The 24,565-nt window shown below is 43.0% G+C and overlaps 1 protein-coding gene across 4 annotated transcripts; it reads left to right on the top strand.

Annotated features, from left to right (window-relative positions):
- The first annotated feature begins 383 nt into the window (after positions 1-383).
- On the top strand, positions 384-21,724 carry LOC109904761 (calpain-9-like). 4 transcript variants are annotated; one of them, XM_031790446.1, is made up of 22 exons: positions 384-549; positions 9,910-9,979; positions 10,906-11,024; positions 13,200-13,333; positions 13,650-13,821; positions 14,252-14,335; positions 14,460-14,545; positions 14,618-14,695; positions 16,451-16,644; positions 16,776-16,978; positions 17,075-17,086; positions 17,303-17,382; positions 17,484-17,606; positions 17,684-17,720; positions 17,811-17,885; positions 17,979-18,024; positions 18,594-18,655; positions 18,907-18,975; positions 19,546-19,624; positions 19,851-19,967; positions 20,527-20,579; positions 21,377-21,724. In XM_031790446.1, the coding sequence occupies exons 1-22, from the start codon at positions 511-513 to the stop codon at positions 21,401-21,403; spliced, it is 1,959 nt and encodes a 652-aa protein (XP_031646306.1). In that variant the 5' UTR covers positions 384-510; the 3' UTR covers positions 21,404-21,724. The 4 variants fall into 4 exon arrangements, 2 of the variants coding, with proteins under 2 accessions (XP_031646306.1, XP_020357496.2); XR_004203086.1 differs by lacking the exon at positions 384-549 and adding an exon at positions 7,628-7,928 and having other exon boundaries at positions 18,907-18,990; XM_020501907.2 differs by lacking the exon at positions 384-549 and adding an exon at positions 7,631-7,928.
- Positions 21,725-24,565: the final 2,841 nt, after the last annotated feature.

Consider the following 24,565-nt stretch of genomic DNA (forward strand, 5'->3'; position numbering starts at 1 on the left):
CTTCCTAAATGTGTATGTGGCATAAACACGAACAGTCACAATGTTTTAATCTGATTAGGCTACTTCAAAATGATCCTGTAGCCATGCGCACATTCATTCATCCAAGATACAATTCCAGCATCCTCAAAATGGCTTGACATTAACCTGGTTTCCTTCCAACCTTTTTATGTGAGTAAAGTATCTGCAACAAGTAAATTTGATGGAAACACAACTCTAGTGGGAAAATGCTCCAGGCTTTCCCTAAGCTGGTAATTGTCAGCATTTGGTAGATTTGTTTTTAAAGCCGATAAGTAAAATTGTAGCAGGCCGAATTGTAGTGGCTGTCTATCACAGCCTACACCTTGAATTCTCGCTCCAGCACCATTCTCTCACGTTTTGCGCACACATGCGCCTGCTGCTGAGGAGAGAGAGGACAACAGAGCAGCCATGGAAAGAGGAAAAACAGTATTCTTATAGTGAAAAGCTTACAAGGGCAATTTAATATAAATTGTAATATTGTAGTGGACTAAGATGAAAAGAATGCAGGCTGCTACACAACTCCCCATTCAGGTAGGATGCAATTTTGGAAGTAAAATGTATTTATAATTATTTGTTTTATTATTATTATTATTGTATATCATTGTTATTATTATAAGTCTATTTATTAATCGAAACCAGTTCTTTAAAGATGTGAAACCGGTTTTGTTTAATTCTGTTGAGACGTTTTCATTGGCTAAATGAAATTAGATCTGTATTTTTAATTGTGTACTCCGTATTTAGTTTAAGACTGATTCCGACAGACTGATTCTCAATTTAAGGTGAGGAAGAATGTTTCAGGCCTACCAGAGTTACTCCTATAATCTAACAATATTATGCTTATCTTAATACAAAATATTCTGATAAAAAAATGTACGTATTAGCTTCTTTCTGTACATCTATATCTGTATAGCAGACACAGTAACCATCTAACATAAATACAAGCATGTCGGTGTCTTAGTATGCCGCGGGCATATCTCTTATCTCTCTTTCTCTCTGGGGCTAAGCCTAAGCTTTTTATTCTTTATAAAGGCCATATTTTTTATATAAAAATCAATATCATACAGTAGACACCTAAGCCTATAGGCCTATGTATGCAATGCCCTGATGCATTTAGTGTTCAAATCTCCGACAGCTGAACCGAGAGGTGGACAATCATTGCTTAAGGAAAGTAGCCTAAAAAGGAAAAAATAAAAATCTATAAAGTTTTGCATATGCTACATATCAAAACACAAGCAATCGTGTTTTTCTCATTTGTTATAGACTGTTTTTAAGGACACGTAAATGTGGATCATTTGGCCAATATCCCTAGTTTTTTTTTATCGTGCTGACTGCGCCAAGTAGGATTTGAATGCATATGGATGTCTGGTAAATTTCTCAAATGTATGGTACATTTAAATCTTCCCGGTCACGTTGCCCCGCACCAAATTTTCGTCAAGGAAACCTTGAAATGTCCATATTGTTTTTAGGCAGATGTTAGAATATTTGCATGAAAATCTGTTGCCAATTGGATGGAAACCTATAGACACCCAAAAGTCTCTGGCAAGTGCACTATTTCAGCGTCACTTTGATTATGCCTGCACATCATGGTTCACCAGCAGCCCCAAACATCTAAAGAATATACTACAGACTAGGGTCGAATATTTTCCCGGTATTACAATTCTTCCATCCTGAGAATAACCACTTTTCTCCCGGGTAATCTGGTATAGCCTGCCCAAACCGGAAGTGTAATTCTAAAGCGTATAAAGAATATTAACATGTATGGATTTGAGTAGAGCTTTGTTCGGCATGAAAATGAAAGTCTGATGAGCCATACATTAAATACATGTTATGAGCCCTACATTGAAGACATTTTATGAGCCCAAGCAAGCCCAAATGATTGTGGTGTTATCCAATACAAAGTAACAACATCGATCGAAAACTCTTACTCCAAAAATCAGAACTAGGCTGGAATTTACTAGATTCCACTACCACTTTACTTCTCTTATTTCCTTTTGCATTTGCCACTGGAATACAATTATTCTCCCTCTCATCTCCACTCAACACGCCATCTGATTCAAACAGAAAATCTGCTTCGGCCATTTTCTCTCTCCTGTATTCCCCCTTGCACTCAGTTTAGAGGGAACATTGGTCTAATCCTAACACCTGGCTTCCCAACCTCAGTCCTGGGGACCCCAAGGGGTGCACTACCTAGCTGATTCAAATAATGAACTAATCATCAAACTTTGGCTATTTGAATCAGCTGTGTAGTACTAGGGCAAAAAACGAATGTTTTTTGGGATCCCCAAGACCGATTCCTCATGGAACCTTGCACAATGGGCATCAACCTTGTAAGGGCAATTGAGCCTAGTCCGTCACTTATATATGAATAATTAACCTGCGGATTACCTATGACAGTGTTATGGAACTGAATAGGCTAGGCTACTTAGGGTCAATGGGCCTAGGCTACATGATCAGTTCATGCATGTAAGCCTAGATGAACATAGGCTATAGTCATAGAAGGAAAGAAGAAATAGCTTTGGCCTATTCGTAGGCATATTCTGCATCTCTCTTTTCCCATTTATGGCTAGCTAGTAACATTTGCGGATTACATAACTTTTCTTGCTTTATTGTCTCTTAGTGCTGCAAAATTGTATAGGCCCCAACTCCAGTTCCCTCTCGCCCATCTAGTGGAGACAGACTGCCCTCTAGTGACGAAATGTAGTAGACAACTATCGATTGCAGTCTGGTAGTGCGAGAAAGGTGCTCACATCAGGAGACCCCACATGTGGTAGGCCTGATCACCGACAACGACGAGACAGTCTATAGGGAGGAGGTCAGAGACCTCACCGTGTGGTGCCAGTACAACAACCTCTCCCTCAAGGTGATCAAGACAAAGAAGATGATTGTGGACTACAGGAAAAAGAGGCCCGAGCGCTCCCCCATTCTCATCGACGGGGCTGTAGTGGAGCAGGTTGAGAGCTTCAAGGTCCTTGGTGTTCACATCACCGACAAACTATCATGGTCCAAACACACCAAGACAGTTGTGAAGAAGGCACGACAACGCCTATTCCACCTCAGGAGACTTAAAAGATTTGGCATGGGTCCTCAGATCCTCAAAAGGTTATACAGCTGCACCATTGAGATCATCCTGACTGGTTGCATCACTGCCTGGTATGGTAACTGCTCGGCCTCCGAACCGCAAGGTCGCTACAGAGGGTACTGCGTGCGGCCCAGTACATCACTGGGCCAAGCTTCCTGCCATCCAGGACCTCTATACCAGGCGGTGTTAGAGGAAGGCCCTAAACATTGTCAGAGACTCCAGCCGCCCTAGTCATAGACTGTTCTCTCTGCTACCGTACGGCAAGCTGTCTACTGGAGCGCCACCCCCACTTAACCTGTATATAGTCTCGCTACTCTTTAATTTATTGTTACTTTTATTTCTTATTCTTATTCATATTTTTAGGGACTCGAAAGTAAACATTTCACTTTAAGGTTGTATTCGGTGCATGTGACTAATGCAATTTGAATTGATTTGACTGGTCTGATTGCGAGGACAGTTTTAGCAAAGATGATCTATTATATTGAAAACATAGTCGAGTGACCACTCTAACAATGGAAATGCATGTCCTCAAAGACGGAAGACAGGCGAGAGGAGGCGAGATCAGGTGGCACCATTCTAGCAAGGAGAGGGCAGATACGCATGTGAACAACAGGCACAACTCCGATATAAAGTAGTCTTTTTTCAAAGTTGACAAAATGCAACATGCCTCCAATTATATCAGTGCATTCCTAACAACCGAACCATTACAAAACTTAAATTAGATCGAATAAGCCTCATGTAGAAAATGAGCTATTACCTTGTTGGTTGAGTTTGACACTCTCATTGACCTACATAAAAAAATGGCCAAACTTCGTGGTCTTATTTTCGTGGACAGGTTTTGGGCCGAGTAAACCCTCTCGCTTTGCCTCTCACTTGCCTCTTACTCTCTGGTTTTAGCCAAGGATGTGTAGGCCTATAAATGTTGGATGACTGACAGGGGGCGACGTATTAAAGCCACCACACAGCCATTTTGGTACTCCTCCCAAAGTAAAAAAAGATTTTGGAATCTATAGAAATGCATTAAGGTCTACTATCTATTCATTTTTATTACAGACACCTTAATGCTTAGCTTACTTCTAAATTATATTAGGATATGTGAACTGAACATAAAAATATATATTTGCTTATAAAAACCTATTCCTTAGAGTATTTTTTTAGAGAGTAATAACGTTACTGTCCCCACAACAACAAAGAGTAGCATGCACTTTTGAATTCCATTTATTCCTATGGAGGACTGCTACCAAAATGGCTGCCGGTGTCTTCAAAGCCTCTTATTGGCCAAAATATAACATCAGCAATTCAGGGTTTATCACTGGAGGATGTTGAGGCGAGGACGGACTCATAATAATAGCTAAAACGGAGACAATTGAATGGCATCGAACACAAACCATGTGTTTGATACCATTCGACTCATTCCGCTCCAGCCATTACCACGAGCCCTTCCTCCCCAATTATGGTGCCTAAATATAGGCTGTGTGAGTGAGTGAGTGAGTGAGTGAGAGAAAGAGAGAGTGAGAGAAAGAGAGAGTGAGAGAGTGAGAGAGAACTAGAGAACACACACAGCCTGTTCTTCATACTTTTTTAATCAACATTCACATTTAATCGACATGGGATTGCCTGACCACAGAAAATTATGTAAATGATCGATAAATAATAAGCTACAATTCAAAGTCAGCTCCTGGCACCAAGTAATTACCTAGACTCCAACTGACTAAAAGATAGTATGGAAAAAAAACTATTTACACTCTGAGTAAAATCTATATTCATAAATGTACATTTTCAAAGAAGCCCAGATTTCAAGTCTTAATTTATGAATGTGTAGCCTAAGTTCCCTCAAGTTACATAGTAACAAAAATAGTATTTGCGCTGTAGAATTGTATAATTACATTTGATGTAGCCTACCGGTATGTTGAAATGTGATCTGTCATCTTCTATTTCTATTTATTTCATTTATGTTGGTTCATATTGTACATTTCCTTTACCTATTTATTTATCTTCTTTTTTTTTCAAGAAAAACAAAAACAAAACATATATTTTTTTTTAAATAATTGCGGCGACCGTTTTCGTCAGACGGCTGCGGTTCGTGGGATCAAAAGGGTCGCAGAAGGCGTGGGAGTGTCGACATGGGTAGGGCGGGTCGGCGATCTTTGTTATTAGGGATATGTATAATCCCGGCCTCAAAGACCATACGGAGATAATGGGCAGGCGGATAATGGAGTTAAAAGGGACCATTCTATGGGTTTGAGTCGCTATTCTTTGTGTCTGTTTAGCTCTGGTCATAATCATTCCTGTTCTCGTCGTCGATTTAATCAGGCGTGATGGAGAACGGCCCAGTGACAGGCTGTGGGGCTCTTTGAGAGTCCGAGTCCTCGTGTGGACAAAACAAGTGTCAGATCCAATGTTCCCTCAAAAAAATGTGGGGCACTGAGCAAATTTCAGTTCGGCAAAACTTGAACGTTGTGAAAATTCTGTGCAACTTCCGGTGCGCGTTTACTATGAACACTGAGGCTGACCTACCTACTTTTAGTAACAGTTTTAACTGTGGCTATGAAGGCTACTGTGGCTATTTGTGGCTATCAGTTGCCTACTATCAAAAACAATGGAGAAAATGCATGCCATAACATTTTAACAAGGAAATAGTAATTTAATTCAGCCAACAGTAATAGCCAATCCGGGGTGTTCAATGTCGACAATCCATTACACCTTTGGAAAAACGTGCAGGGTTTGACATTAACCTGTTCATTCACTTGTCCTCCAGACTAAGAGGTAACTGAACATGTTATTGTATTGTGTTTGATGCAAGAAACCATTTCATCAAATAAAATGCATTATTATTCCCTTAAAATTATTATTATTACCAGTGGCGATTTTAGCATGTAAATCTTCGTGTGGCAAACTCGGCATTTTTTAAAAGATGCATACCTACACAACACAACACAACACTGAACAATACATTAATTGCACTATAAAGGTGACAAACGGTGCCCACAAACTGTTAGAGCCTTATATAAAGCTGTCCCAGCAGCAGAGCTTTCCTTCAGCACCATGGAGTGAATCCTTACCACTGCTACACCTGGCTATCAGCAGAGCCTTATCTGGCAGCGAAACAGTTCATTCAGCATCATCTACTGCCTTTAAAAAAAAACATATACATATAAACAAGTCAGCTGTTATGGCTGACTTGCTTAAACAAATGTGGTTACTACTGACTCCTCATTTCTGTTCAGTAAATTCATAATGTTTATTCTTATATCATTAAAACGTTGCTCTAAGTACAAGCAAGTGCAAGCAAACTAGCTGCAATGAGGTAGGCCTATTTGTTCAGCACTTTCAAAATGGACACTGACAGAAATTCAGATAGATGTTAATTCAGATTAATTCAGCAAGATGTTGAGGCCTTAACTTTACTCTTCTTTGATTAAGTCACCACATACATACACACAGAGAGAGAGAGAGAGAGGGAGAGAGAGAGAGAGAGAGAGAGAGAGAGAGAGAGAGAGAGAAATGGTTAGCCTAGCATTTTAAGTATTTTATTAGGCCTGTGATCTAAAAAGGAAGGAAAATACAGTCATGAAAATTCACTTTTATATACAATATACCGACGCACAGAGTGTATTGCGCAAACAAAACAACCCTCACAATATCAACTGGAATTACATGGGTCTATTACTGAACTTTTTGTTGAAAACAAATATTTGAATGGGAAAAGACGGTCACTGGTAAACATGGTTACAGACCCAACAACATTATATAGTATCTCCTCCTTGTCAAGAAAAGCACATGTGCAAATTATAATACACAAAGTAAGCAAAACAATGAAATCATTCCAACATTGCCTAAAATTATGAATAAGATACTGATGAGATTGACCTATAGAAGCAGTAGGCTTATATCAATTGAGATGTGCAAACTATGGCATAAGGGAACGATGAGAAGATAAGAGGCAATCCTTAATTTCGATTAAAATCGGTCGTTCTCTGGATTTATGGTGCTTTCAAGACAACTGGGAACTTGGAAAAAACAAGTTCGAATCATGACGTCAGTGATTTTCAGGTCGGACACATCTGCATTTTGGAGCTGCCTTACTCAAGAAAGCAAGAAAAATACAGTGTTTGTACGCGGCTTTATTTTGCAAACTGATATGTGACACGAATTAACGCTAAAATAAAATGCAAAACAGGCAACAAAACCGATGGGGCTCATGATCTCAACACAAGAGTAATCTATTCGCTTGCGCCAGTCAATGCAATTGAATCCCACTCCGACGCGCTCTGCACAATCTCTTGTGTAGGCGGGTATAATTTGTGGAAAGTTCCATAAAATATATCCCCCCCCCCCCACACACACACTAAGTCTGGCATAGTTTGTTTTGTTTCAGTATGTTGCATTGAATGTGGCTAATATTATGTTGATTCGATCACAATTGACGTTGATAGTGTTAAATTAATGGGAGCGTTCCAAACTTCCCGGAGGCTCTGCATACCTTGCTGGAATGGTTCGACTAAGGGAGGCGCCCGTATGTCTCCATACGGGTGAATGAGTGTGTGTGTATTTAAGAACTGGGATTGTTGTACAAGTCCCCCCAAAATAAGCATAGACATTTGCTATTTTGATCTCAACTTTACTATTGAAAATGGAGACTCGGAGGTTCGCAACTGGTTCCATTGCCAACCCTGTTCAATTTCGGGACCAGCACTATGTAACCCTCCTAGATGCGTGCGTTAAATCCGGTTCACTGTTCTCTGACCCAACCTTCACCCCGGACCAGAGCTCCATCGGTATGCCTACCGACCCAGACCCCAAAAAGGAGGTCAAGTGGCTGCGACCCAAGGTAGGCTACCGTCCTATCGGTGTTTACATCAAGTGAGTCGAGATCACTTTCGCAGTCAAAAAGCAAGTCGAGATCTTACCGCACAGAATGTTTAACCTAATAAAAACTGTTCTGTAGGAATGAGGTTTATGCAGTAGGCTGGCCTTCCAATATTGTTCTCCTCAGACCATATTATATTTTAAAACTCGAGGAGCCTTGATAACAAAATAGTTCAGTTGGTGTAGCAACTGAAATTGTTAACATTTTTATTTTACTGGACTGATGCTGATGCTGACCAGAGAACAGTGCTCTTATCTGCAACTCCATGCACTTGGATCTGGTGCTCCGGAATGATGGAGTTTGATCAGCTTTGTGAAACAGTTTCTGATGGTCATGGTACTTTCAAATCATGACATCAGTGATTTTCAGGTCGGAAAGTTGGAGTTCTAGATTTTCCGACTTGGAATTCCGAGTTAGAAAACGGTTAAACACGATTTTTCCTAGTCAGATTTTTTTTTCTCCCGAGGTCCCAATTGTCTTGAATTACACTGCAGTCGGGAGATTTCCGTGTTCCGAGCTGTTTTGAACCCGGCATTCGTCTTTAGCGGAGGGTGAGAGCAGCAGTCCCTGATATCTCACCGCCCATTGCTCTCCTTCCTTTCCTCTGGTGAGACTGACCAGAGAGAGGGGACACCTTCTTCCACCTGATGGCGAAACTCAAGTCACACAGCCTCGGCATCATGCACAAATTCATGTTGTTCCCCAGAACAGAGGAAGTGAAATATTCCTTGATATTAAAATAGACAGGACGAAATGATAATAAAACATGTGGCTATTCATTCATTGCAGCTGCAGCGCCAGTGAAAGTAGGGAGAAGCACGTTTTGTTTTGCAATAGTGTTAAATTTAAAAAACTTTTGACACTACTGAATAAAAACGTAGACGTGAACTCACTCGGAACAGCAGCTATTTGTTGTATTATTTGACAGTGTCTCTCTGGTCATCGTTTTAAAAGTTATTACATCTCACATAGGCTAATATCAAACGTTGCCGTGGCCAGGGTGTGGAAGCTGTAGGCACGGTGATTTGTGCTATCCGATTGGCCAGCACAGTAGAGGCGCACTTGATTTAGCCACAGATCTCCCGGTCCGCCAGGGTGACGTTGTCTGGCCATGTCTTTTCAGACAAATGAAATGTTTCAAAATGGAACACTTTGCCTACCCAGTGCGCAGGTCTTTTGAATCAAGTGCATCTACCATCAACAGCGCAACAGGAATAACAAAAAAAAAAGGCGCGGAAGCCTTTATCGTTGGCTTTTCTATAGGAATGTTTGGTTATCGAGTAGGAATACCTTGAAGATGGACCAGTCGCGATCGACATGTTGGTCTACATAGCCAGCCATGTGGTCACGCTCATAAACATAGCCTACCTGTATATTGCAAGAGTCCAGTTTCTTACTCATGATAGTCATGCTTATCTTACGGACATCTGCAGCCTGTGTTCTAACTTTTATATTGACCTTATGCATTGAGTTTGATGAGGATATGAGTAGGTCTAGTTGTGTACAATTGGGATGTTGCTCCTGGACAGATGTAGGCTACACCTGTGCTGTAGGCTACACCCGAGCTGACTCACTGTCAGGTGTGGTCTAGTTCCCGAGGAAGATAGATCGATCTGATGGAGCATGTTCAGAGAGAAGAGAGGGAACTGACAGAACGGATCATGTTGAGAGAAAAGAAAGAGAACTTACAGACCACACTCTGAGTCTGAGCCAAACAGCTGGACAGGATATCTCTAACAGCAGAACAGAGATGGAATGATGAGATAACAACCTGTGTGATGCAGTTTAAATCATTAACATTGCCTTGTCATCGTCCAGTCAACTGTTATGTGAACGAAATGAGAGTGTTGTGTTGCTTTCACATTCCCTCAGACTAAAGGGCAATATGTGCTGTGGGGTAAACTGTAGTCTTGAACTCTGCCCCTTGTCTCTCTCTCTGCAGGAGATCAGTGCCAATGCTGTGTTTGTGGAGGACACGACGTGTACCACCGATATCTGCCAGGGCCAGCTGGGTAAGTGTGTGTGTGTGTATTTGAAACATCATAGGATGGAGTATCATTTCAGTAACGCGTAGACAATTAACTCCAACTCACAGTTTTCCTGTATAACCAGATTGCCCTCACTTCTCCAAACCTATTCTCCTGGGAATGGGCTTGAGAGATCCTTGTTCTCTTCTCTGTATGGTTCAGTTTCTCAGTGATTCTGGAGGATCACTATCAATCACACTGAATATGTCACCCCTCCACATCACCCCTGGGCCTCCGCTCCAAACACGTTGCCCAATGGCAGGGGGATCGGGGGTGACATTCGTGTTCCCACCTCCCAGTCTCCCAGTCCCAACCTCCTCGGAGTATCCGTGGGTCTAAAGGGAGTCGGGACCCTGTGATCACACCCCCTTTCTCCCATAAAAATAACTCTGTGATTTGTTTGTGACCGCTTTTCATGTGATGCCCAGTCTGTTTTTGATTTGTGGCGAGAATGCTCATCTTGCTTTCTTGTTTGCTTGGTTCATTTTGTCCTCAAGGTTTGTGTGATGAATCTGATGGCAATGTGGCATTCCTTGTGTGTGTGTGTGTGTGTGTGTGTGTGTGTGTGTGTGTGTGTGTGTGTGTGTGTGTGTGTGTGTGTGTGTGCATACGTGCGTCAATCATCCACACCTCTTTCTTACCTCTACATGAATACACAGAGCAGTTGTTTACGGTTAGAGAGGAATGGGTCTGTGTGTGTACAGGCATGTTTGTGTGTGTGTGTGCATGTGGGTGTGTTTGTGAGGGAGAAAGTGTGAGTGTGGGAACGCTGCAGTGGCATATCTCCCACAAGCCCCAGGAAATGATTTGAAATGAAATATACACGTAGAATCAATTGAAATCAAATCAAACCTATACTGCTAGTTAACATGCATATTGCCTTTGACCTGTCTCTTTCTTTTTCCTAATAGGTGACTGTTGGCTTCTGGCTGCCCTGTCCTGCCTTACCATGCACCCCAATCTCTTTGTCAAAGTGGTACCACCTAATCAGAGCCTGACAGAATCCTATGCTGGCATCTTCCACTTCATGGTAAGACGTGGGGAGGGTTCATGAGCTTGCAGTGTACATGTGTTCTGCATACTCACTTTTTGCGAACGCATTGAGAATGTTCCTTACTATCTTATCAGAGTAGCATGTCTTGCAAAAGAGCGAGAATAGTAAAAGCAGGGCTGAAGATTGCAATATGGTGGAAATAAAAAGAGAACAGAGGAGTGTGTTATGACAGAGAGTGTGTGTTATGACAGAGAGTGTGTGTTATGACAGAGAGTGTGTGTTATGACAGAGAGTGTGTGTTATGACAGAGAGTGTGTGCTATGACAGAGAGTGTGTGCTATGACAGAGCGTGTGTGTTATGACAGAGAGTGTGTGTTATGACAGAGAGTGTGTGTTATGACAGAGAGTGTATGTTATGACAGAGAGTGTGTGTTATGACAGAGAGTGTGTGCTATGACAGAGCGTGTGTGCTCTGACAGAGCGTGTGTGTTATGACAGAGAGTGTGTGTTATGACAGAGAGTGTGTGTTATGACAGAGAGTGTGTGTTATGACAGAGAGTGTGTGTTATGACAGAGAGTGTGTGTTATGACAGAGAGTGTGTGTTATGGGAGAGAGTGTGTGTTATGACAGAGAGTGTGTGTTATGGGAGAGAGTGTGTGTTATGACAGAGAGTGTGTGTTATGACAGAGAGTGTGTGTTATGGGAGAAGGTTGGTGTAACTAGATCAGGATTTCCCAACTGGCAGCCCGTGGGCCAAATTTGGTGAACACATTTTTTTATATATATATTTTTTCATAGTTGGACATACATGACTATAAAAACAACAGCAAATCAGCTCCAAGTTAATTTTGGAAATCTTTTCCAAATTATTCCCACGCATAATAGATGAATAATGTGATCGTATACAGGCAAGGTTTGAAAACAAGGTTTGAAATGCTTATGTTTTAGTCAAATACTATATCTGTTTGGGCTTATTGTGGTCAATTTGCAGTCTACAAATGATTTGTAATTATGTTCAGGCCCCCTGACCATGCGCTCAAAAAATCATCCCGAGGCAAAATCTAGTTGATGATCCCCTCCCCCCTCACCCTACCTCTTCACTAATGAGGGTGATCTTTAATTTAATTGTCCCTTGAATGTTTTGATACACCTACTGGAGAGCTCTTCTTTTTCTACACCCATTCAGCATAGTTCACACCCTCTTAAACCTTAGCCCCACCCATCTCATTAAGGATTCACATGTAAGGCCATGTACTAAACAACCAAAGATTTCAAGACTAAAGGTTGGTTTATACTACGGGTGTATTCGTGAATTCAATCTGGAGTGCCAGAGTACACTCAGAGTACACTCAGAGCGTTGTCAGATTGTCCATTCGTAAACTCTCTTAGTGTTCCGAGTGCACACTGGACGCTCTGGCCGAGGCGTAGAGTTGATAAAAAAGAGAACACCACGGTGTTCGTGAGAATCTCCCCTTTCCACGGTGGGGTCACATTAGTTGGTAGAGCGTGGTTCGGACGCTATAGACGTTTTCGTGAGAAGACCGATTTCTGGGATGTCTCATGGTCTGACAAAACATCCCTCTAGCTCTGCACCTTTCACCTCAGATGTGGAAGTGCAACATCGGCAGATGCGTTGGATTGAGACTCAGCCAATGCAAAAAATCACTAGCTTAAATTGACGGATTTTGATGGGGATTTTTAAAATGATGTTACTTAGATTGATGGACCGCGTTAATATTTTCTCAGGTGACTTGGCCCTCTCAGTGAAGTATGTGTGGCTTAACGCATTGGTTGGAGAAAAAGGGTACATATGAGTAGACCTGGATGGGTTATGTTGGGAGTGTAGTACAGACTTGTAGGTAACTACTACCCTGACACACACACACACACACACACACACACACACACACACACACACACACACACACACACACACACACACACACACACACACACACACACACACACACACACACACACACACACACACACACAGCCTTGCTTATGGGCATATGATGATGCAGGCTTGTACTTGCCCACTGTTATGCAAGATATCAAATGTATATCTCTCTCCCTCCCCTCTTTCCCTTCTCCCTCCCTCTCCCCGTCTCTCCCTACATCCTCCTCCTTACGCCTCATCCTTCCTCCCTCCCTCCCTGTCCACCCTCTTTATGCCTCCCTCTCCATCCATAACCCCCCCCCCCGTGTAGTTCTGGCAGTATGGTGAGTGGGTGGAGGTGGTAGTAGATGACAGGCTACCTGTACGCGAGGGCCGCCTGCTCTTCAGCTACTCCTGTACCCGCAACGAGTACTGGAGCGCCCTGGTGGAGAAAGCCTATGCCAAGTCAGTCAACCGGGGTGTGTGTGTGTATGCGTGTGTCCATGCATCCGTGTGTGTGTAATGTCGTACATAATTTGAGCGTTCGTGTGTGTCTGGCTGTGTGTGCCTGACACTGCTCTTATGAGGTCTCAGCCTCATTTGAATGTGTTTATTGTACAGCTCTTTGAGTAGGAGCATCTGCTAAATGACAGAACATGTACATCTATAAAATGTATCTCCCTCATTTCTAAATCCTTCCTCTCCCACGCCAATCTCTCTCCTCCCCCTTTCTCTCCACACACCCCTTTCTCATGCTCCCTCTACTCCTATCTCGGAGCAGGCTGATCGGGTCATATGGGAGTCTGAAGGGGGGTAATATCTCAGAGGCGATGGAGGATTTTACAGGGGGCATAGCCTACTCCCTCCCTGTCTCCTCCCGCGCCCCCAGGGTCATGTGGAAAGCCCTCTCTGCTGCCCTGTCCCGTGGCAGCCTGCTCAGCTGCTTCATACAGGTACAGCACACACACACACTCACACCCGATGGGGTGGCAGGTAGCCTGGCAGGTAGGGGCTTTGGGACAGAAAACGAAAGGTTGCTGGATCGAATCCCAGAGCTGACAAGGTAAAAATCAGTCGTTCTGCTCCCGGGCAAGGCAGTTAACCCACTGTTCCCCAGGCGCCGATGACGATTAAGGTAGCCCCCCCCCCCCCGCACATCTCTGATTCAGAGGGGTTGGGTTAAATGCGAAAAACACATTTCAGTTAAATGCATTCAGTTAGGTATCCCCTTGCCACTTTCCATGGAACAAATATGACTCATATAGCTGCATACCTTCCTCACACCTCTCCTTCGCCAATAGCTACTGTGACGGCAAGTGTGATTCTTACTGTGTATGCAGCACCTGTGGTGAGTTGCTCTCTATGTGCTGTGTATCTCCACAGGCTAGTAACTATCGTGAGATAGGCACAGTGACTGCAGAGGGACTGGTGAAGGGCCATGCCTACGCCATCACAGACACTGACACGGTATGTATCATACTGCGCTTCACCAAGCTAAAGTCATCAGAAAACAATCCACTTTCTCATTTTGCTCAAATAATTGTTTGTCTGTGTGCGTGTGCATGTGTGTGCGTGTGTATATGTGGTTCAGGTGAAGAAGCCGGCTGGTGAGGCCTTGTTGCTGAGGCTGAGGAATCCCTGGGGCTTTGTGGAGTACTCTGGACCCTGGAGTGACACGTGAGGAATTGTGTGTGTGTGTGTTTCATTTTGTCATTATACAGGCATGTAATCCTGTGTGTGTAATTACAGGAGTAAAGACTGGGATGATGTGGATGCTGCTGAGAAGAAAAGGATTGATCTGAAAAACAGTGAGGACGGAGAGTTCTGGTAGGTTCTGGTTACACACACACGTAGACACAAACATACGTAAACACATACATACACATACAGTGCATTCAGAAAGTATTCATACCCCTTGACTTACTCCACATCCTGTTGTGTTACACCCTGAATTCAAAATGGATTAAATAGCTTTTTTTTTCTCTCAACCATCAACACGCAGTACCCCATAATGACAAAGTGAAAACATGTTTGATTGTGTTTGTGCAAGTTTATTGAAAATGAAATACAGAAATGTTGGTTGTTGGTCATCGCTAGACAACCATTTTCAGGTCTTGCCTTAGATTTTCAAGCAGATTTAAGTCAACACTGTAATTCAGCCACTCAGGAACATTCACTGTCTTCTTGGTAAGCAACTCCAGCGTAGATTTGGCTTTGTGTTTTAGGTTATTGTCTGATGGAAAGCAGACTGAACCAGGTTTCCCTCTAGGATTTTGCCTGTGTTTAGCTCCATTCCATAGATTTTTTATCCTCAAAAACTTCCCAGACCTTAACGATTACAAGCATACCCATAACATGATGCAGCCACCTCTATGCTTGAAAATATGAGGAGTGGGACTAAGTCATGTGTTGTATTGGACTTACCCCAAACATAACACTTTGTATTGAATTGCTTTGCCACATTTTTTGCAGTATTACTTTAGTGCATTGTTGCAAACAAGATGCATGATTTGAAATATTTGTATCCTCTATAGGCTTCCTTCTTTTCACTCTGTCAATTAGGTTAGTATGTGGAGTAACTAGATAGATCCATCCTCAGTTTTCTTCTATCACAGCCATTAAACTCTGTAACTGTTTTAAAGTCACCATTGGCCTCTAAAGTCCCCGAGCGGTTTCCTTCCTCTCTTGCAACTGAGATAGGACGCCTGTATCTTTGTAGTGACTGGGTGTATTGATACACCATCCAAAGTGTAATAAATAACTTCACCATGCCCAAAGGGATATTACATTTTTACACATCTGCCCTTCGTTTTTGCGAGGCGTTGGAAAACCTCCCTGGTCTTTGTGGTTGAATCTTTGTTTGAAATTCACTGCTCGACTGAGGGACCTTACAGATAATTGTATGTGTGGGTTACAGAGATGAGGTAGTCATTAAAAAGTCATGTTAAACACTATTGTTGCACACAAAGTGAGTCCTTGCAACTTATTATGTGACTTGATGAGCAGATTTATAATCCTGAACTTATTTAGGCTTGCCATAACAAAGGGTTTGAATACTTATCGACTCAAGAGATTTCAGATTTAAAAAATGTATTCATTTGTTAAAATTTTGAAAAACACAACTCCACGTTGACATTATGGGGTATTGTGTTTAGGCCAGTGACAAACAAATCTACATTTAATCCATTTTAAATTCAGGCTCTAACACAACAAAATGTGGAAAACGTCAAAGGGTGTGAATACTCTCTGAAGGCAGTGTACATCGACCAATCTCGCCTTTTAGCGATTGTACTTTGTTTTTGTTTATGCATACATGTGTATATATAACGTAATGTATAATAACTGAACGTATTATAGATGACTCCAAATGAAATATTGTACCATGTTTGGCTATGACTGCTTTTCGTGTCTCAAAACTGTTTGAGTGGTCCACAATTGTGGTTGTTAAAATCTCTACTGTATCATTGTGAAGTGACACTTTAATAAATGCTTCTCACTCTAACTCTACATCTCATCTAGTTTCACACTTTACAACAACAGCACACAAACACATTCTGACAGTGTGTGTCCGCTCTGTGTCAGGATCAGTGCGGAGGACTTCAACAAGCTGTTTGACACAGTGGAGCTGTGTAGTGTGGACCCTGACCCCATAGTGGAAGAGGACACATCCACTGACCCCGACTCCCCTGCTGACCCCCCCTCTGCCTGGACCCTCAGCTCCCACAAAGGCTCCTGGGTATCGGGCTCCACTGCAGGGGGGAGCTGTAGTTACCCTCGTGAGTGTGTGTGTGTTTCCAAAAGCAGAATGTTTGTAATTTCATCCAGTTGTCATTTACCACCTTCCTTATCAACATTCCCTCCTCTACCCCTCCCTCTCTCTGTCTCTCTCTCTCTCTCTCTCTCATAGGATCCTTCTGGAAGAATCCCCAGTTCCAGCTTGTCCTTGCCGAGCATGATGATGATATAGAGATGACCCCGGGGGAGAAGAAGGTGGCAGAGAAGCAGAAGGAGAAGGCAAAGCAGTGCACCGTGCTGGTGGAACTGCTGCAGAAAGACCGGAGAAAGAAGGAGAAAATCAACTTCCTCCACATCGCCTTCCACATCTACAGGGTGAGAGAGGGAGGGAAAATGTGTTGTCCCTGTGTGCGCTGTGAATGTGAATGTTCTACATTTTTAGTTAATCTGACGTCTTTCCTGTTTCTGCAGGTTCCTCCAAAGGTGAGTATTTTATTGTTGTAGTTGTTGTTTTTTAACTACATATTTTCATTAGTTAGACAACGACATGGCTTTTAATCTACCAACCATGTCTGCTGCCCCCCTCTCTCCACCACTACCTCTTTCTCTCCCTCTTTTCTATCTCTGCCTTCCCCTCTTTTCTCCTCTCCTCCCTTCCTCTTTCCTTCTCTTCTCTCTTCTCCCCGCTCCCCCTCGTAGCTCCGGGGCCTGTGTCTGGACCAGAGCTTCTTCTCTTTCAAGCAGCCTGTGGGGAGTTCTGGGGTGTACCAGCCTTTCAGGTACTGTACCTCAGCAGCCAGTCTTCATGGTAAATATGTCACATTTTCACGAAAACAGTCAATAGAAGTTCTTCTCTTCTTCTTGCCTTTTGTCACCGTAGGGCTGTGTGGAGGGAGGTGAGGCTGGACCCGGGAAACTACGTGATCCTGGCCTCCACCTACAGTCCCAACCAGCCCGCGGAATTCTTCCTCCGCGTCTACTCCAAAACTGGCAACAATCTGGGGTACGGAGAGGGGGGGGATGATGATGATGATGAAGATAATTAGTACCAGACTGATGGTGCTCCTCCTTGTATTCCAGGACCCAAGACTTCACCTGCTCCACTGGCTTCCTCATGGTGAGTTAAACCTTACTGAAGTCTACTTCTACTGCAGTCCTGCTCTCCAGTTCACCAAGCCAACTGTCTGTGTGTGTGTGTCCTTCACAGGTCATGTCAATGCCACCAGTCTTGCCAGAGGATCGCAAGAGAGTACAGAAGACCTTTGATGAGGTGGCGGGGCCGGTAGGAATTCTCTCATCTCTAAATATAACTCAATCATAGAAGATAAATGTCTCCCTTAGACAGTCTTAACCTCCTGTTCTCTCTCCCTGGCAGGATGACAAGCTGAATGCTAAGGAGTTCATGAAGCTGGTTAACTCAGGTTAGATCATTCATGAACTCAGGTTGTCATTATAAGGTTAATTTAGTCAAACCATGTTGCAGAACTCCATAAACTGCTGTAATGAAGGGTGCAACTATTGTATGTTGGTCCTTTTGAGGGGAATATTCTTACAATGCGGTACCAGTAAACGGCTGTAGGGGGAGCAGAGTAGCAAGGTTTCCTCTAGCAGGTAGACACTTTTTGGGGAAACAGATGACTTCTCTAGGCGAAACCTAATGGCTATTATAAACTGGGTGCTTCGAGCCCTGAATGCTGATTGGCTGACAGCCGTGGTATATCAGACCGTATGCCACCGGTATGACAAAACATGTATTTTTAGTGTTCTAATTATGTTGCTAACCAGTTTATAATAGCAATAAGGCACCTTGAGGGTTTGCGGTATACGCCAATATACCACGGCTAAGGGCTGCATCCAGGCACTCAGCGTTGTGTCGTACAGAAGAACAGCCCGTAGCCATTTAATATTGGCCGTATACCATATCCCCTTGTGCCTTATTGCTTAAATATACCATTACAATCCTTTGCCTTGTTCACTCCTCCCCTCTCAGTTATGGAGAAAGACTACCAGCTGCCACTGGAGACATGCAGACAGCTCATCTTTGGAGAGGAAGTATCCTTTTATTTGGCCAGTTGTCACAGCGTTTCCCCTTACATCTCACAGGCTTTGTTTTTCTTGCCAGGACCACAAAGTATCTAAGAGCAGGAATGCTGATCTAGGATTTGTCCATTTAATCTTATTCATTGTGATCTAAAAGGATAAACTGATCCTAGATCAGCATTGATTTGCTTTGTGGATATGGGCCCTGGTACTTTTCAGTACCTCTGTCTGTGTCTGAGAGCGATCCCTAACCCACCTGTCAGACTGGGGGGCGTAGCAGTCTGACCCGAGAGCAGACAGAGCCTGTGCTGACCTCCCTTCGCAGTCTGCAGGTACGACTGCTATAGGTACAAAACCCAATATGTTAAGCAATAAAGCCCAAGGGGGTGCGGTGTATTGGCCAATATACAGCGAATAAGGGCTGTTGTTATGCACGATGCAAAGGGGAGTGCCTGCATACTGGCCTTAGCCATGGTAACTGGAATGATGAGATAGATGTTCTTCTTCTCTGTTTTTGTTTGGTAATTTCACTGCCGTACTGTGTTGGATCTTACCAAGCCATCTTGTCTCAAGAGGACCACAATGGAAATAAGTCCCAGACTTCATTGTGTGTTATCCTCCATGATTGTATTTATGTCTATGGCTTTTTCAAGTTTTATGTGTGCTTGTTTTTTTAAATGGTCGAATTAACAAACTAAACTAAATTAAATAAACTATAAACTGGTTAGCAACATAAAAGTGTTCTTGCATCATACCCAAGGTATGTTGTCTGATATACACATGGCTGAAATGCTGTTTCAGCCAATCAGCATCCAGGACCCAAAATACCCGGTTTATAATTAGTGATATTACTTAGCTACAGCTACTCAACCATCCTTCATTGACCTCTCTCTCTCTTTCAGTCCATCTTCTTCAAGTTTGATCAGGACTCTTCAGGGACTATGAGCCCCTTTGAGCTTAGTCTGGCCCTCCAGGCTGCTGGTGTGTACACACACACACACACACACACACACACACACACACACACACACACACACACACACACACACACACTCTCACTCTCTGCCTCTTACACTCACTCATTCACTCACTCACATTTTACCTTCCACTCCACTCTTGAATGGATAATAACACATTTCTCTCTCCTTCCCTCTCATCCCTGCCTCATCATTCTCTCCTCTCCTCTCTTCTTCCTCCTTCCTGCTAGGTGTGCAGTGTGATGGCCAGGTCATACAGCTGCTGTGGGAGAGGTTTGGCTCTGGGGAGCTGCACCTGCCTTTCCATGGCTTTGTGGCCTGTGTCACCAGGCTGCGCAAGCTATTCGGTATTTAAACACACACACACACACACACACACACACACACACACACACACACACACACACACACACACACACACACACACACACACACACACACACACACACACACACACACACACACACACACACACACACACACTTAGGTGAGCTATGTTTTGTTGCAGGTTATGATATTCAGCCTTAATATTGTGTGCTTCTACCCCCAAGCCATAAGACTCCTGAACATCTAATCAAATTGCTACTCAGACTATTTGCATTGTCATAGTTGATGTGTACCTATGATGATAATTACAGGCCTCTCTCATCTTTTCAAGTGGGAGAACTTGCACAATTGGTGGCTGACTAAATACTTTTTTGCCCCACTGTATATAGTCTCGCTATTGTTATTTTACTGCCGCTCTTTAATTACTTGTTACTTTTATTTCTTATTCTTACTCGTTTAAAAAAAAACTGCATTGTTGGTTCGTAAAGTAAGCATTTCACTGTAAGGTCTACACCTGTTGTATTCGGCGCATGTGACTAATAACATTTGATTTGATTTGTTTGTGTCCCCTCTCCCCAGCCCTGTATAAATCAGAGAGCAACCCTGAGGTCAAAGACAGAGGAATCAATACTGTGAGTCCTCCTTGATCTTAAAATCAACCAAAACCCTGGCCCTAAGCCTAACTTCATGTCCACATCCTGGTTCAACCCTATCCCTACCCTCAACCACAACCCTAACCCTAGCCTAAACCACAACCCTAACCCTAGCCTAAACCCCAACCCTAACCCTAGCCTAAACCACAACCCTAGCCTAAACCACAACCCTAACCCTAGCCTAAACCCTATCCCTACCCTCAACCACAACCCTAGCCTAAACCACAACCCTAACCCTAGCCTAAACCACAACCCTAACCCTAGCCTAAACCACAACCCTAACCCTAGCCTAAACCCTAACCCTACCCTCAACCACAACCCTAACCCTAGCCTAAACCACAACCCTAGCCTAAACCACAACCCTAACCCTAGCCTAAACCACAACCCTAACCCTAGCCTAAACCACAACCCTAACCCTAGCCTAAACCACAACCCTAAACCTAGCCTAAACCACAACCCTAAACCTAGCCTAAACCACAACCCTAAACCTAGCCTAAACCACAACCCTAACCCTAAACCACAAACCTAGCCTAAACCACAACCCTAACCCTAGCGCCATGTCCAGATCTCGGTTCAACCCTAACGCTAACGCTAACGCTTACCCTAACTATAACCCTATATGTTAACATGAACCATAACCTGACCCTAACCTGTCCTGTGCCAGACCATATCCTCAAGCCTAACTTGTACAGTATCTTGACCCTGACCCCACCTCTAATACAGACTATACCCGTACTAATGCCCTCTAACCCTGAATAGTTGCTGTTCTTTTACAGTGGCTGCTCCGACTCCTGACCGTGTGAGCATGCTCTGTAAAGGGGGTTCCTGCGTAGGCACTGCAGGGGCATTCTATCTGACCAGGAACATATGATAACATCATGCCTCTGCCGCTGCCCTCGTCCACACACACACAGGCGCACACGTACACCACACACACAAACAGCCCCTGGCCTTTGTCACCATAAGATATCAGTTAAGTATTTTCAGCAATTGAGTCAAGTATTTTCAGTTCTACAGCCAAGTATTTCTTTAACCTTTCATTATTTGAGTTTTAAATAGTGAAAATGTAGTTGATGCTCTGTAGTTGAAATGTATCCAAAAATAAAAAATGTTGTAAAAATGAATCCACTTTGATAATGTCAAATTATTTCTGTGTTTATAAATACAGCCCAGCCTCACATACACGGTGAGTACGGCCTGCCCTGGTGAGGGAGTGAAGGTGATGTCTCAACCGCGCAGCACACACGTCTCTATACTTATCATACTGACGCGTCGTACAGCATCTACACGCACTCGCCGCCTCCTCTGCTACTTCCCTAACTCCATCCCTCCTTTGTTCCCTTCCTTCTTTGCACCCTCCATCGCGCTCTGACGGAAGTCAGTTTAGTTGTTATCGACGATATAACATTACTACCACTATATCTCAGTTTGTTACTATGTGTCTTCAGGACTTGCCTCAAATTAATATTAATAGTGTACATCGAATTGTTAAATCAGCCTCGGAGACTCCAGCTAGCAAGAACGAAAAGGGGTTCAAGATGTATATAGGAAGCTACATAGACAATTATGAAGGTGAGTACCAAGTCAGTGACAGATGTAACATTAGCTAGCTACAATCATATTAGCTACCTAGCTAATTTAACTAGTAAATGTAGCTAGCTAGTTACTTCGTAAAAGTATGTAGCGTTGACAGAATCTACTTGAGAATGTGTGTATTTTCGTTAGCTTGCTAGCTATATTTGCAAGCTAAAAATAATTGTTGTTCATTTCTTCTACACGGTATCTAGCAAAGATACATTGACACCGCACAGCATGAGAGTAGGGAAAGGTTAAAGATGGCTACTAGGGACCATGTTAAACATCTCCTGTGGGACACTGTCATCATGGTCAAAATGTGACAGGTTAAGGGAATTTTTATCAATGATGACTAATTATGTATACATTTCAATCAGGACTGACTAATCAGAATACTATTATGTTACTGTATATGTACTAATCAGAATACTATTATGTTACTGTATATGTATGAATTTTCTTTTTAATCTTAGTACTGAATATAATGTGTGCAAATATAATCAAGAATTAGAACAATGACTGTCTGTACCATGGTAGAAATGAATGAACTTATAGCCAGACTGGCTAGAAGGCTTATCTACACCAGCTGTCCTAAGCTCAAGTCATATATCATCTTAATAGGGCGAGACGATGTGAGAACCATACAGCCTTTGTACTAGAGCGGAGATGACACGGGTTGGTACTGAAACTAATGACGTCATTTTAAGTTTATAACCTGTGGTCAAAGGAGCAGTACTCTCGTGAATAAAGGCTGCTGTTTGACTTTAAGACTGGGCTCTGTCCATTTTTATACTAATAAGGGTCATACATATCCTTATGAATTGACAGAGTGTTTAATTTTAATTGGGTGTTAAAACATAGAGGAATAAAAATTCCTACAAACAGACAGTGTCAACGTTTAATCTTATCGATAGATATATATTAATGATGGGTCCCAATCCCAATTTAGAATTGCCCACTTAACAGGTTATTTGGTAAAGATCTGTTAAATGAGCCCCTAGTTAAGAAGACTAGACACTACTATGTTTATTGTTATTCATGGGCCGCATCATTCTTAATTCTCACTTCACACGTATCTTCACTTCACAGATGGAGTTAAAGCACTCCGTACCAGTGATAGGTCCAAAGCCACTGCTGCTGTGTTGCAGGAAGTGCTATGTGCAATCATGTGGTGGCCCTTCTTTACCAGACAGCGCACTACTCTCAACTAAACCATCCTGCTGCACCACCAATTCACGGCTGCACAGACACAGAACAGCGTTGGCACAAGAACACTTGTGAGTCTATCAATATCCATAAAAAAATGCACCTGAAAAGTATTCAGCCTATGTAACAGTAAATCCTTGTTAATTAGAGTGTGAAGCCATTTTATAAAACATTTTGTTGTGATTCGTATTCTTTGTATCCAGATGATAAGCCTAAACAGTGCCGTCTTTACGTTGTAACAACAAATGTTTGGGACAAAGACTAAGGGGAAATATATAATAATCTCTATATTTGAATCCATTTTATTTGAACTTTCGGGCTTGTGTTGTTTCTGGAAAAGTTACATGAGTCTTTGTCATAGTAATCTCTCCATCCTGATGTTAAGGTTTTAAAATGTTTTGCAGAAGCTCTCTCTACAAAGCACTCAACGGATACAGGCCTGACATGGACCTTCTCCGCGTACCAACTTTTCTCCACTTACTGCCCCTCTTGTGACAACAATGGAAATGTCAGCTGACGTGCCCCTGGTTGAGTCTGCCTTTGGGCCAGTGCAAGCTGGCAGTGTGCTGTCCTATCAACTTCCACAGCCAGACCTGTGAAATTGTGAAGATTGCCGATGTCCCTTCTCCACCAATACTTCCATTAGATGGCTACAGGCTTCAGTCTTCCCAGTGTGCTTACGTCCTTAGCCATCAGGAGCAGTTCCACCTCAAGGCATTAGAGACAACCTACGAGATGTCACACAAAGTCGAGGTTGCTACAAGGGAGCAGAGCAGCAACCCAGAATGGCATCAGCTCAGGACAATGAGAATAACATCCTCTCGTTTGAGAGCTTTGCCATGTCCGGGGAGAGACCTCAGCTGACCACCTAGCTGAGCGGATGTTCAAGGGATCATGGAGATGAAGAGGGGGCTCTGGTCCATGGAGCCAGTGGCTGTACAGGAGGACTGCACACTGAAGAATGTTAACTTCTCTCCGTGTGGCTTCGTAGTGCACCAAGATGCTCCGTGGTTAGGATCCTCTCCAGATGGAATCATATTTGATCCCAGTGTGAGACCACACTTTGGACTCTTAGAGGTCAAGTGCCCAAATGTACCAAGTTATGTTGACTGCCCTTACCTGAAGATACAGAATGGGGAGCTGAAGTTGAAGAGATCTCATGCTTACTACTGGCAGGTGCAAGG

This window comes from Oncorhynchus kisutch, linkage group LG15, assembly GCF_002021735.2.
Source record: "Oncorhynchus kisutch isolate 150728-3 linkage group LG15, Okis_V2, whole genome shotgun sequence".
Classification (NCBI taxonomy): Eukaryota; Metazoa; Chordata; class Actinopteri; order Salmoniformes; family Salmonidae; genus Oncorhynchus; species Oncorhynchus kisutch.

Coding starts and splice junctions, on each gene's coding strand:
- LOC109904761 (XM_020501907.2), top strand. CDS start 7,731: ATGGAGACTCGGAGGTTCGCAACTGGTTCCATTGCCAACCCTGTTCAA. Junction 18,976..19,545: donor CCTCCCTTCGCAGTCTGCAG/GTACGACTGCTA, acceptor TCTCTCTTTCAG/TCCATCTTCTTCAAGTTTGA. Junction 20,580..21,376: donor AAGACAGAGGAATCAATACT/GTGAGTCCTCCT, acceptor GTTCTTTTACAG/TGGCTGCTCCGACTCCTGAC.